General features: G+C 41.6%; 1 protein-coding gene across 1 annotated transcript; it reads right to left on the reverse strand.

Annotated features, from left to right (window-relative positions):
- Positions 1-111: 111 nt before the first annotated feature.
- LOC124702425 (calcineurin-binding protein 1) lies at positions 112-14345 on the reverse strand. Its single transcript, XM_047234566.1, has 21 exons — positions 14276-14345; positions 14106-14180; positions 11830-11949; positions 11717-11757; positions 10851-11062; positions 8839-10727; positions 7374-7598; positions 7143-7290; positions 6939-7052; positions 5249-5448; positions 4921-5156; positions 4617-4827; positions 4070-4225; positions 3783-3940; positions 3506-3698; positions 2359-2747; positions 2073-2253; positions 1762-1991; positions 1050-1686; positions 936-969; positions 112-797 (listed from the first exon to the last, which is right to left on the reverse strand). Exons 1-21 carry the CDS (start codon positions 14276-14278, stop codon positions 574-576), a joined length of 5676 nt encoding a protein of 1891 aa, XP_047090522.1. The 5' UTR covers positions 14279-14345; the 3' UTR covers positions 112-573.
- Between the last annotated feature and the right edge of the window lie 630 nt (positions 14346-14975).

Raw genomic sequence — 14975 nt, forward strand, 5'->3', positions numbered from 1 at the left:
CACTTGCTTAAACTTACTAACGACAGAATTGATAAGCACAAAGTGCATTCATAATGCTAATAGGAGAATTTCAAAAGTTTGAGTAAAACATTGCAAAGTGGGAGAAACGAGTGCTACAAGGGCTCCATTTCTTTATACACCATACGGGAACATGTCAAAGCCCTATTTACAACTCCGGAATTTCCTACAGCACTTAACTGTTTCCGGTTCTTGTATTACCAGACAGTACATCGGAATAGGAACAACACTAAAAAAAACACACACACACGCCTGACCACTCTTTCAGGACTGCAGCTTCAAGCGAGAGGGCAAATTTAAGAAAAATAACCTTTCATCTCAACGTCTCCACGCTTCTCTGCTCTACCCACTGGTGAAGTACTACGGTATACACCAGGATAGACTTAGGACCTACTCCCTCCGTTCCTATTTAATCGACGCGGGGGCAGAAGACTAATGAACAGATTGACATCAATTAAATCTGGACAGAGGTAGTACTCTATAGCTCCTCTCTTCTTTCTTGGAAGATTTCCTACAGTTGTAAATCATATTTCTGCTGGAGCTCATGATGTACAATCAAGCTGTACCACCACCATCCTCAGCATTTTCCATTGCTCTGGATGAGCCGCTGCGGGCGAGCTGAGATGCGGCAGTGCTCGGATTCGGGGCCTCAGTGCCAGTCTGTGAGGAGCTTCCGCCTGTTTCTTGGTGAAGAGGAGCACTGGCCACTGCTGGAGCAGAAGGATTTGCTTCATGAGCTTCAACGGGCTCGGTGTGCGCGCTTTTTTCTTTAGAGGTAACTGTACAACAAAGAATGCATAGCAGGGTCAAGCCAAGGTAACTACTGTTTCAACATATGCCCAGGTGTCAGGAGTTGCGTGAAGTACTGTGAGAAGAAACAGAGCCGTGCGGCGCTGGAGGAGTGACTTGTGACGAACCTGTTGCTGTTGCAGTCCCTCTTTTATTTCTTGCCTGCAACAAGGATGAAATGTGATGTTAAGGATGAAAAGCTACGTGGCAAGCAGTTCCATCATGAGCCGTGCAGACCATACCTTCATCTCATCGCAGTACTTTACAACAGCGGATATGTTGGCGTATCGACCGTGAACCAATGTGTATATCCACAGAAGAAGCTTCCTTGGAATGCTTAGGTCAAGGGCATCAACTATACTGGGGGCTTGATGTACCCCTTCAACAGATGAGGTTACCGTGTAGAGATTAATGCCCGTGGGAAATGTTCCACAAGAACTCTCCCGATAAAAGTTGTAGGTGCTCTTCATTAAAGTAACAGCAGTCTCCATGTTATCTTCAGATGTCTGTCTGATCGGAATGTTTTTTATTCTGCTGAGTGTCTCAAACAAATTCATGTCAAGACCTTTGAATGGAGCAGGCCCGTCAGGAGATGAGATAAGGAGCTCATCGGGTTGCAAATCAACATAGAGTACAAGGCCACTGGATAATGGAACAGGCTGCTTGGCTGTGTCCACAGATTCCGGCAGTGGAGTAATTGAGGCCAGTTTGATGAGTATACACCGGCACCATGACAGAGAAGCATGCTTACAAATCTTCGCAAAGTTGCTATTTGACAATTTAGGTGTCTTGAAACGCTTTCTTATCTTCTCGTTTACTGCTTCAAGAACATCTACTCGGACATCACTCTCGAGCAAATGGATATATTGGTGGATACAACTGCCATAAAGAAAGCATTATATGACAACTATCTAGCTTAAAGAATAATGTACTGCACTCTGATCAAGTACTTACCTGTAAAGATTGCTTTCTGACAAGTCTGGACTGTTCACTTCTGGTATAGTGCTTATATCGGCCCACAAGTTCGCATGGTCCATGAATATGCCAAACATTTTCTCATATAGTTGCTCAACAGAAGCATCACCACAATTTAGACGGATCACAGGATCACGGATTGCCGCTGTTAGAACTTGAAGGTACTTCCCGAGACCGACAGGAACAATATCACCCAAACATAGAGCAAACTACAAAAAAAGAACAAATAGTTATAGTGTGCCCGGAAAAAGGTATGTATTAAAATCACCATGCTGGTAATTAGGAGGTACCCTCTTATCGGTTCGCAAATATGTGTATGCCCTCTCAAGAGTCCACAAGTCCAAGTTCTTCTCCAACAGGTTCAAGTACATTATCATATACTTCCTGATGCATGTAATGAATTTGCGTGAACTTTCTGATAAACTGACCTCCAGATTCTTTCTCGGTGCACCAATACTTGGATTTTTTTTCCTGAAAGAAACAACGGATAATAAGAATTCTTTGGGAAACTATTTATAACAAAAGTAGAAGCAATCAACATATGTGTGTAAGTTATATAGCAAAAAGAAAGCTCACCTTCCTTTTCTAACAGCGCCATCAATTTCCCACATGTTCACTGTAAAGGAAGACCGAGTGGATTTGAAACAAAATGAGAGTTCTTCCTTAGCCCGCTCCAGGTCCCCTGCTTCACCTCTTCTAAGCAACCCTTGTGCAAGCTTGTACCTTGCCTTGTGGAAATGCTTTAGCTCCCCTTCCACACAAGTACCAAGGGCATAGAGACAGTCATCATAAAGGATGCGCCATACTTTATCAAGTAAACCGGGCTCAACAAACTCATTTTTCTCTGTACTATCCAGAGTATTATTGTTCTGTTCAGAGGATGAATGTTTGGCGTTAGTTATGGACCCCAGCATGCTCAAGACCTTTTCCTTTGTCGACTGGTTGTATGTGTAATCAGCAACCACCTAGCAAGCAAACACTCCACAAAGTTAGTACCTAACTGCCTATTGCTAAAGTAGTACTGTATGTCATAAATGAAAAACTGCCAAGAAGAATGAACTTCTGACTGGAAATTCAGAACGATGGATGCCCAATAAAGTAACTTCACCCTTTAGCACTATAAATATTTAAAACTGAGCTCTTGGTACCCAGGCAAGTTTCCGAAAATCCAGGAAAGCTAAGGTTGTGACCAGAAGGGCTTGCGAAAAACTCGAATCTCGCAAGCCCGCTCGGGGTCATTTGTTAGTGGCTCGGCCGCAGGGCTAGTTCACGAGCTCCTCATTAGCTCGCTTCACCTAGATTGAGCCCAACCCACAAGTAGTCTATCGTATCACACACTTGTTTGGTTCGCATTTTGAGCAAGACCTTATGTATCCGTTTATTTATCTACAAGAAACTTGATTGATAGTCACTGAACTAACTTTAATTATTTGTTTGGTATATTTGGAACCATTATTTATTATAAAAAGCCTTATTTTTTAGAGGTGTTATGTTTAGTCTTTATGTGTTTTTGATGCTGATTTGTCTTGTAGCAGAACCTATTAGTACAGCCTCTAAAAGCCAGTGACCAAATATAACTACCTGATTACTATCAGCCTGCCCAATCTTGCCCAAAGATACAGTTATAAATGGAGACCACTTCACTAATGTGCTAAACTAGCTTCTTTTCCTATCACTTTTCGCTCAAGCTGTTTATATATTGATGCATATCATGTTAACAAACCTGTATAACATCAAGATTATGTTTCCCTCGAGTATAAAGTAACTTCATGCGTGATGCATGCATCCTGTAAACCGGGTCAACTGCAGTTGGATTCAACTCGATGGCTATGTTGTAGTATGAAAAAGCCTTAGCAGGGGAATGCCCCAGTTTTTCACACAGCTTTCCAAGGTAAAATGCATGGAGCCACTGAGCCCTGCAAAGTAAATAAGCAACACAATGTTCCATGTGAGGCAAGCAAAACGATGAAGAGGAGTACAGGTTAGGTGTGTTAGATTACTTGAGTTCAAAAGCTTTCTCGAAGTGCTTCAGAGAATTTTGGCAGAACATATCCCATGTTGAATCCTTCACGGGTAAAGTAGCTCTTTGATCATAAAAGGGCACCACATTTTGAAGGCTGTCATAGTAAACTAGGGCTAACAGTTCATGTATTTCAACCTGAAAAATGAGATTAGATGTCAACTCCAACAGTGTCCAAGTTTAATCAAGAAAAATGGGAGACTAATAAGAGATAACACAGGCATCTCATGGGTGAGTATGGAAAAAAAAACAGACTGATGGACATACCTTGTCTGGAACAGTTTTGGCCAATGTTAAACTCATCAACAGGCAACGTCGACTATGTCTACGACCCACCTCAACCCTTTGAGTTAAAGTTGTATTTGTTCGCCAATCCAAGATGCTTATATGTTTACTACCATCATTCAGCAACAGGTCAACTTCCTACAGTAGCATGAAAAATACTTATTATGTAACAGAACTAACTAATATACAAGGAACAACTTCAACAAAATAGCAAAACTACCCCATCCAAGTTTATTAGGCCCGTTTGGAGATCTCTGGTGACAAAGGGAAAGAGCATGAGCGCTTTAGAGAGGTTTTCATCATTATTTTTTGGCCAATAGATTTGGGACCCAAGAGACTTGCAATCAATGCAAATTTCGAACGGTAGGCACGCATTTGTCGGAGTAATACAGATTTAAGATCCGGGAAACTTGCAATTATTTGAGACGCAGTTTAAGTCAGAGGAGCTGGAAATTGGCCTTATAATCCTGGAAAGCCCAAATTTGGATCAGGGCCTAATAGGCTTGGATGGAATAAGTAATAATATTACCTCGTCATATAGATGTGCAAGCTTTTGCCAGCTTTCAAACCGCAATGGGTTATACAACAGATCATACTTGAAAAGATTTGCACTCTGTTCAACAAATTCTCCTCCTTCCTTTTTCAAGACGAAACCCGTGTACTTGTCACTAGCACTTATATCTTCAGCTTGTGCGATGTAATGATACAGGTTTCCATAAACATCTGAGTAAGACTCAGAGCTGCATGAATTAGTCAAAAAGATCGTTAGCGTATATTCTCTAGTAGTTATGTTTTACTGCACACGAAAAAGGAATCTAGCAGAAATCGAACACCTGTCAGTGGAAAGTTTTTTGAATGCTTCATAGCCCCTTTCACCTGGGAACAGTACATTCAGTATTGCTTCCCTAGATCCATCAGATTCATATATTTCACAGAGCGTCTTTTCACATGAATCAGGTCCATCCAAGAAATTGTCGAGAGGATTATTAACTAATATGTCGTAAGGTGGTTGTGGAAAGTGTTTACGTATAGCGCGCAGGACTCTCCGTAGTTTAACCAACCCAGTTTTCTGAAATGATAAATTAGGAAAGGAAAATATATTAGTCGCTGTACCTGATGCTTCGTATCAAAATGAAACTAACGCCTCGTTAAGAAACTCACAGAGAGCTCTTTTGCATATGGTAGGACATACTGAAACACTTCAGCACATTGTTCTTTTGTTTGATAGTCACCGCGACTTGTATTTTTATGCACTGCTAGATCATCTTCACTGCAAGAGTCCGGGTTTATCTTCAAACCATATAAGCAGAAAAAAGCCTGGTCCAAGGCACTATCAATACTTGATTGTATTTCCTCCAATTCTGCATTGACAGAGCATTTATCAGGGTACACACCAACAAAAAACACTACAAAGTTTGTTCAGGAAAATCCTTATTCGACACTAGATTAAAATGTGCTTCCCTATTTGGCCCTGGAAACTTTTTCTTTCCTATTCGACACTAGGTCTAAATTTTGTTACTAATACGACACTGCCGTTACCATCTAGGTCCCCCAATTTGACATGTCAGTTTTTTATTCCATGGACCAAATTACCCCTTGCTATACAGGGGTAAAAAAAAAGAGACAGCCATCCAGTCGAACTCTTTCTCTACCAACTCTGTCCTGGTCGATCTCTCCCAACTCCTAGCTGTGCCCCAACGCCATGGCCAGGTCCATCCGGGAGGGCGACGAGGCAGCCAGCTACGGGGAGGAGGGCAGGCTGGTCTTAGAGTCGCCTGAGGATGCCGGGGAGTACCACGCTGCAGCCACATGCCTCGTGGGAGAGGCCGTCCCGCGTGTCAAAGTGGTACTGCAGGTCGCAATGGAGCGGCTCGAGGAGGAATTCCATCAGCTGCTGATTCGCAGAACAGCGTTGCTGGCCGCAAAGGACCTGCATGTGTCCCTCCTCTGCCAGCTCTCTTCTCACGGTGTCATTGTTGTCCCTATTCAGCCTCCACTCCAAAGGCCCGCCATCTTGGGACTCATGGTCTCCTGGCATCAAAAGCGGTGAGGCTTGGGCATCATGTCAGAGATGCCTGCCTGTTCTTAGAGCCCTTTGAGTTGGCTGATACCTTGTGCACCCTCAATATCTTTGGCCGCAGAGAACTTCATCACCTCCAGAATTTTTTTGGATTGATTGGAGGCCTATGCTTCCTAGCTAGCTTGGTCTGCTAGTGGCAGCCGACACTTGCCTCGTCGGCGGCGAGTCTGGTGTTGGTCAGCGGCGACAACGCGTGGGAGTTCCCAAGCTAACCTGTGGCTGCATGCAAGACAAGTGTGTGCTTTTTCTGTGTTTTGGCTCGTCACGTATCGCTCAGAGGCTGTTTTGCATTTTTTTTCCTTGTTGCCTTATCTTGTGTACCAGGTTGTAATCAGCGGCGGAAACTTCTTGGCTTCCATGTGTACTCTGTTCTAATATATGCAAGGACCATTGCGCAAAAAAAAGTGATGTATGCGTGCACTTGTCCTCATGTATGTGTTGTTTTGGTCATATAAACTTGTTTGTCACATACTGCACCAGGGGCAAAAGCATCTTTTCAGGAGTCATTTAACACCGCTAGTAGTCAAAATGGACAGCACTGTCATATTACGAACAAAATTTAGACGCAGTTTCGCATGGGGAAGGAAAAAAGTTTCCAGGGTTAAACACAGAAGTACATTTTAATCTAGTGTCAAATAAGGAATTTCTTCACGTTTCTACTTTCCCTGCAGCTTCAAGCATTATCTGGCATTATGCGAGATCTCTAGTTCTCTAGCCCAAAATAAATAGAATATCCACATTATGAAATCGGTCAGGGTAATCCAGGCCTACCCGATTCTTCCTCATCCTCAGAGTTATGTTTATCGTCACCAGCAGAGTGCTCATCAGTTGCAGTATCTTGTGTTGTGCCATTTTCTGGAAGTGATCCTTCCATCCCACTTGGATCTATATAAGAAAGAGAAGGCCGACAAATGCTAGTTATTAATTGCCAAAGAAAATATGTCTGCCAGAATAATCTTGCTAAGAAAAACATACTAAGTTGAGATTTTAGCTTCACGTCTAGTGCCATAAGATGTTTGATTGCAAACTTGAGACAAGTCCCTGCCTCCCCTTCACCATCCCCTCCGGCGCAGCAGAGCCCATACTCAGCAAGCAAATCGTGGAGAGCGACAATTAAGTCAACCTGCATAGGTGAACAAAAGTAAGTGGATACTGAATAGAAAAATCAACACCATAATTGTATTGGTAATATTAAGGTAAATGTACCTGAGTTTTGACAGATACCGTAGGATCAAGATGCTGAAGTTTGCAAAATGCAATAGCTGCATCTACAAGGCAAGAACTGTCCAACTGGTCAGCCTGATCCGAGGTTCCCGAGCACGAGAGTTTTCTCCATACTATCATCTTGACAGCAGCGCACATGATTTTGAGGAGCAATGATTGAATACCACCGATGATAAAAACTAGTGAACTCAGACCATCTTGCCCATCCTGCAAATATGAATATCAAACACCATTGTGCTATTAGAGGTATTTTAATCCATAACAAGATTTTTCTCTGACTAGAAAGATTGCATGATGTTTTGTCCAATGAATCAAATATAATTGATACAGTTATTAACCTAGAAAGATATGTGATTCCAAGTCGCGCCTTTAACTAGAACATGGCCAACACCTGGAACCAAAAAAAAATCGAGAAAACACAAAGGACCTTTGCGTTTCTTTTTCGGGCAATGAATTGGCCTCCTCGACCAGGAATCAACCTAACCGGGGAGGAATCGGCATCCTCCAGCAAGAAAATGAGGTGGGCCCAGAGTTAAGAGGCGTCAATCAGGATCGTAAAGCCGTTTCTGCTGCGCTTGTGTATACTCAAGCCTTCTCGGATGTGTCCTATTATATCATAGTGCCGTACAGTATCCATACGGAACACCTAGACGAGATAAAAGTGGGAATTTACACCTACCGCTTTTTTGAACCTTGGCAAATTTTCCAAACCACGGTAGTAACGTTTAGATCATATAATACTAAATGGCAAGCAGGTCAGATAAGCTTCTTGCACCGCACAAGAAATTAACCACAGGAATGCTCCTAAAACATTCTAAATAACCCCAATTTTCTATCAGATCTAACTACAGTCTTACAAAGCTTCTAAAGAAAATCAGGATAACATAGCGACTTTACTATGATCATATGTAACTTATTGTAGCTGCAAGTGTGGAAAACTCCATGCTTCTTATCTGAACAACCAATCTACTATGTCAGGTAGTTTCACCACTAAGATTTATGACAGCGGAAAATGTAATTATATGTTTACAACAAATATGCTCATTTATTTATCTCTGTGGCGATTCTAGATGTTTATCCACAAGTGGCCAGAGTTAGAAACGTCCAACTGTCATAAATGCACCAATATTCTGAAACTTCAATTTCCCATCAATGAGCTACACCCAGCCTACATAGAGTTATTATACAATATAAATATAAAAAATACAGTATCATTTAACATCCCAAATAGCTACAAAATCCCAAGGATTTAACCATAGCTTTTCACTTATACCGTTATACTCATGTTAAAAAGCAAGAAATTTCTGAGTGGAGAACACTTACATGCTTATATTGCATTAATATTTTAATACAAAAGTGAAAAGTAGAAAGAATTCCAAACATGGTAAGGTCTGAACTAAAGAATGACTGACAAGGAGATCCATAAACAAATGAAGAGACCACTTACAGAAGTATCAGACTGATCAATAATGTCTTTTGCTATACTGACACTTCGAGATACTTCCTTGACTGCTTCCATAACATTTTCTAGCCAATTTCTGTTCATTGCTTTCACAAAGTCCGCATCACTTGAAATATTTCCCTTGGGGGTGCCGAAAGCACCTACCATGCCAGCTGCCACAGTTAGAATATGTATTTTCCTTCGATGAGAATCAAGATAGATCTTCACGTCCATTGGTTGAGCTTTTTCGCATGCTGATATTAAGACATCCAAGGCAGATAATTCAAGTGAAATCACTCTCTCACTTTCGCTCAGCGAACCATATGCACTGCCAACATAGACATCATTGGTGGAAAGCAGAAGTGGAGGAAGCAATTCCTTGAACTCTGTATGAGTTATGTTCTTGATATTTTCATCATTCTTCCAAAGTAAGGAATCAAGCTTGATCAAGTTGATTTCACGCAGAATCCTATCAGCTGTCAGAAATTTCACAAATTTGGTGTGAGGTAGAAGTATAAACTCTGTACTGCTTTTGGTTTTGTTGCCATTTGTTAAGAGTGACAGAGCAATATTGAACTCCTTATAAGCCCTTTCTTTGCAGTCTGTTGAAAGGGACACACAACCACTCAGCCAGAAGAAGCGAACCCAGTTCACACGTTCAGTGTCTGAAGAAGAATCGTGTTCAGACGTTTCATCACAAAGCATGTTACTGAAATTTGATTCTTTAGCCTTTGCAGAGCTTTCGGACACATCTGAAGCATTTTTCTCTGATTTATAACTTGAATTTGCTTCTGCGCTACTGTTTTCCTTATCCAAATCGAAGCTGGTGGAGTTCATTTTCTCAACAGCTGTGCTGAAAGGTAATTCCAGAGCTACTGACCCAATGATCTTACAAAGATGGTAAGAAGAATCAGACAGCTCCAAGGATGTTGATGAGCTTCCAGAACATATAGCTCGATCATGGTATAGTTCAGCAAGAAATAAACTGCACAGTGCAGATCTACCTTGAGACCAGACTCTAGTAAGTTTGTCTAGTTCAATGATGTTAACAAAGTAATCTTGAAAAGGTACGTTAAGATGAGCTATCTCCTCCAACAGCATATACCCAATATGGCAAGGACCATAATTCTTGCATATCTTTAATAGAAAATGCTTGACATCATCTGCCTCACAGTCGGATGTATATGTGAGAGTTTCCATATTAGAAGTATCAGCATTTACAGAATGATCAGTCTTATCTGTAGTACTTACCCGCTTCAGGATAAATGAATCTAGAAACTGAGTTATCGCATGTGATATATCTTTGCCACTGGATTCATCTTCATCTTTTCCAGATTTGCGACTTCGCAATCTCTCAAGACGTCTGCTTCGCCTTTCATGAGGATGTTCTCTGTCTGAGTTAACATCCTTCTCTTTAACTGTAGTTTTGCAATCATGAGATGGCAAACTTTCACCATCCCGGTACAATTCATTTCCACTTCCAACAGCAGGTTCCACAGGTTTGGATGTATCTATAGACAAGACAACATCCACCGGGATAGAAGCAAGCCCACTATTTGCAGTTAAAAGACTTATGATGCCATCTAAAAGGGCAGTCCATTTGGCTTCACTGAGTTGCAATGTGGCATTGTGTTTACACTTCTTTCTTTCTTGATTTATTTCATCAGCAGCACATTTTCTTTTATTGGAAAAATCAAGTCTGACATGCTTGGGTTCAAGTGTGTCGATACCCCGCGGTGCAAAAGGCACTGTTTCAGGATTCTCAATGGTCTTCTTTACATGTAACGCACGATGATGTGATGGCCAGTTCCGAAGTAGTAAATTTGCTACAGAAAGGCATGCAACTTCATCACGGATCGCTATAAGGACCTCCAAGAGTTTCTCCATGCAGTTCCCTACAAAAGCATCCAAAGCTAATGAGAATCCAAAATTAGGTATCACAAGTTTAAGATATGGTAGTTGAACTACAAAGTAGCAGATTAAATCAAGACAAAAATGAAATGAAAGGGACATCATACAGTTGTTTGGACTGCATAGAAGCCCTTGCTCAAATGCCCATCTTGATATGCTCAGCAAACCCATCTTGCAAGCCAGTGTTCCCAGATGATTCCATACAACTGAATCATTTGTATCAAGCTCCACAGCTTGTAGGTAACAGCGTAGAGCATTATCATGGAACTTTGACCCTTGTTGAAGGAAAACAGATGCAAGGTTTTTCAGTGTCAAGAACCTGAGCAATTAAGAAAGGCACATCAGCATTTTGAACAGAAAATAATAATGCCGCGCGTTTATCAGTCGCCATCGGAAATTAGCTTGCTATGTCTAATCCAAGAATCCAGACGAAGACCAACTATGCGATGTGTTTTACAATAAACCTTCAGGCTTCAGCATGTCATGACATGCAAGCGGTGCACTATGATTTTATTATGAATGCATAGGATTATCAGCTACTTACTAGAAATGATACACCTTTTTGATTCATCATATAGGAGAAGTGACCATTAAGAACATCATTATTGGTAAATTTGAAATAATTAGCACAATAACACTGATTAAAAATACTGTAGAACTAAAGAAAATATACCACTTGTGCCAGATCAAACAATTCATACTGGCCCGCATCCCAACAATAAATGCAAGATCCAACATGTGGTGAAGCAAAAGATGAACGGACCACCACTACCAGTTGATATCTTTATAGAAGTGAACATAAGTTCTTAAAATAACATTTCTTTATAAATAGTGACTACATTAGTTTTATCCAACTTTGCATTTAACATCCATGTTAGTCCAGGAGTTTAGCCGACAAATAACCCTTTAGAGTGGCAAAGAAAACAGTGCATATAATATAACATGACCATTGCAAAAAGGTGGGGAAAAAAACCTTAGCTGCAGCAAATGTTGATCACTGCCAATGTTCTCGACCTGTTGAAATGAACAACCTGCTGTTATAGAGGAGGCGACAAAGAACATGTGAAATAGTTTTAGTGAGATTACCTGTATTTCAGATATTAGTGGATCCTTCAGAACATCCTCCAAAAGTTCACAAGCTTTTGCATAGTCTTTTTCTTGTAACTTGAGGAGCCCCTCATGGTACTTGTGAGAAAGTGCAGACTCCTGACAGCATTTAAAGGTTGTTTCAATAACAATATATCCTGAGGACCATATTCAGAGCTTCTAAAACTCAAAAGTTCAACTTCTCCAAAAGAAGGGAATTAAAAGAGTGTAAAATCAGCCAAAAACTTGATAATAATCTCTTGCAAGCTTTGGGATACTCTTTCAAGCTCTAGCCCCTCAGTAGCAAATAAAAGTTATCTGCATATATAACTACAGGAAGTCCTTCTATTGAATTAAATGCGGATCAATATGATATGCTGACGTACAAAGATGTGAAAAGGAATAAGAATCTTCAGTAACATGATACTCACTATTCAGCGTGTTCTTGTACCAATCTACACTAACTCCAATTCCAATAATAAAAAATATTAATATTAATAATAATAATAACAACACGTACAGTTGTGCCCAACTGAAAATCTAACCCTAAAGAATTGAACGCTCTAATCCAGTGGTGACATAGAAAATGATATCTTGAACACGTTTCCTCGACAGCAATAATCTCTATGCGGCATCTCTTATCATGTGGCAGCTAGGTCCTTCTAGCTTAACAAACAAAAACTGAACAGGTACTGGAAGATTATGATCGATGTAGTTTAGGTGCCCCTGTAGGCAGGGCGGAGCTATGCTAGATCAACGGCACAAGAGAGTATGTGTTTTTTTAACTGAAGTATTCTAAGCCAACCGGCTGCACTTTACACGAGCTAGGTTGGTGCACGGAGACCATTCCTTAGACTAATTGGCTAATTACTACGAAAAATAATTTGAATCGGGGTGCCTGTTCAACCCCTTGGCACCATGCAGCTCCGCCCCTGCCCAGACCCGTTTGCAGTAAGTCTGGGATGAACTGGTATATATGTGTGGCCAAATATCATGTGACCACATGCAATGTTTAGTTAATCAAACAACTGTTCATCTTATTAAACTACGAACTGTCACTCATATTGCACTGTGATCTGAGACCAGCGTACTTACATCAGGATAATCAGTTCGGCGACAGCCGACAAATTAGCCTTGATCACTAATATTCATGTAAAGATACTGTACAAAGATTGAAGGATAAAATGTTTTCTGAAAGAATACAAATAATTTTTTGTTCACAAGAAATACAGTGTCAATAAAAATCCACATAATCAGACACATTCAATTGCTGAAATTAGTTCTTCAAGGATCCTTTTGAGGCACTTAATCAAGATGATGGTGCAACAAACCAAACTCTTAAGCACAGGCACTTGGATTAAACATCTAGATCGTAAATACTCCTACAATGTTTGATGGGAGAACTTAAAATCACTAGAGAAACCAACTCTTATACCATCTACAGGACGCAAACCCATTCAAGGCCAAAACTTATTGGGTGGTGATAGTGCATTCATGCATGATGCCTTTTATCTAAAAAAAATAGTGCATTCATGCATTGTGAAATAACTCTGCATAGTAAATTATAATCCTTCACTTTGTCAGGTCATCAGGAAACATCGTCTCTTGTTAATTTTCCAATTCTAATGTGTTTTAAGAAACTCCGGTGTCCATAAAATCCCACATTTCAGCCAACTAAATTTCCTTCAATCCGTGGAATTATTTCAAGCCAACACATTTTACCATTAAATTTCTTGCAGAAGCATGACAGCTCCAAAAAAATCATGAAGAAGAAACATCAATTCCATGCTAGTGTACTGTGTTCAATAATATATTATGACCGCTGCATAACTCAACATCAAGACTACTACCTCAAACCTGAAAGATCAAACTACATTATTGTCCTACTACACCTGCAATCTTCACAATGCAAGAATTAGAATCTCATGGAGTTTCATTTCTTGAGGATGGTGCAGAAAGGAAGCACTAAAGGGAAAAAATAACCGCTTCCAATTCTCCTCTGTACTGAATTAGAAGAAACTGCATCCTAGTAAAACCGCAATTGAAGCACCGAGATCGTCAATGACACCACCAGGTGACGCCTTATGGTGCTTGCCCAAAAATCACGCCACGTATAATCACATAAAACACATCTATCCCATGACAGTGCACCCCAGAAATCGAAAACCCTAACCCCAGACGCCAGCTACATAATCAACGCGCTGTGATTTTAGGAATTGCAAACATGGCATGCTCAGAGGAGAAACGGGTGGGAGGGAGGAGAAGAGGATTCCTGCCTGTGCTTCCTTGGTCGGCGCGAGCGGCTCCCACTGGCCGACGGTGTCGCTCTCGTTGATGGCCGCGATGGAGAACTGCGAAGGCGCGGGGGAGAGGCGGAGGGTGAGTGAGTAACACGGAATCAGAAAAGGGGACAGAAGGGACGCAGTAGGGGAGGCGCGGGTCTCACCATCGCCGGCGTCGCGGAAGAGGCGGACGCACGGGATCCGCCGCCGACGAGGGTTCCGGCAGCGAGCCGTGGTCGCCGCCGGGAAAGTGGGTCCTGACAATACTAACGGCTTTGCTAGGGTTTTTATTTCGCTCTATTTGGTTTTGTACAGAACCATGGCTCGGGATTGTGGCATATCCGTCGTCGGATACAAGATGGAAGGCTGAGATGATTAGTCGTAATTGTTTTATAACTTGCGGTATTTTAGGGCGTGATTCACCGTTGGCCCATGGCCCAGCGCAGCTAAGCCCGGAGATCTTAGAGCACCTCCAGCCATTTGGGCTGCCCACGCCCAAATCCAGCGATATTGTCGTCTCGATTGGAGGAAAATTTGGCCTGGGGAGGCCCATCTTCCCAGCCGCGAGCCCAGGATGGATGTAACGGACTTTGGCGAATTCAGACAAAATTGGCGAGTTCGTTCAAACATAAGCGAATTTTAATGATATTTAACATATAAAGGCGAGTTTGTGCATAAATAGGCCGAATTCGTATATATATTTGAATTCGGCGATTGGCAAACTAAACTTAAATTAAATAGCGGCCTACTACATGCTGAAATGGCGGTAGAAGGACGTGTAGTCGCCGCCGTCGTCGTCGTCGCTCGAGCCGGCGTTGTCCTGGGGCGGCGGAGCCTCGTACCAGCGGCTCGTGCCATGGCCGG

Source organism: Lolium rigidum, chromosome 3 (assembly GCF_022539505.1).
Source record: "Lolium rigidum isolate FL_2022 chromosome 3, APGP_CSIRO_Lrig_0.1, whole genome shotgun sequence".
In the NCBI taxonomy this organism is placed as follows: Eukaryota; Viridiplantae; Streptophyta; class Magnoliopsida; order Poales; family Poaceae; genus Lolium; species Lolium rigidum.

What these genes read in the sequence shown, in the direction of transcription:
- LOC124702425 (XM_047234566.1), bottom strand. An exon ending in CACTAATATCTGAAATACAG is followed by an intron (nt 11,758 to 11,829) that starts GTAATCTCACTA and finishes TCATTTCAACAG; the next exon opens with GTCGAGAACATTGGCAGTGA. An exon ending in GAGAAAGCTTTTGAACTCAA is followed by an intron (nt 3,699 to 3,782) that starts GTAATCTAACAC and finishes TTTACTTTGCAG; the next exon opens with GGCTCAGTGGCTCCATGCAT.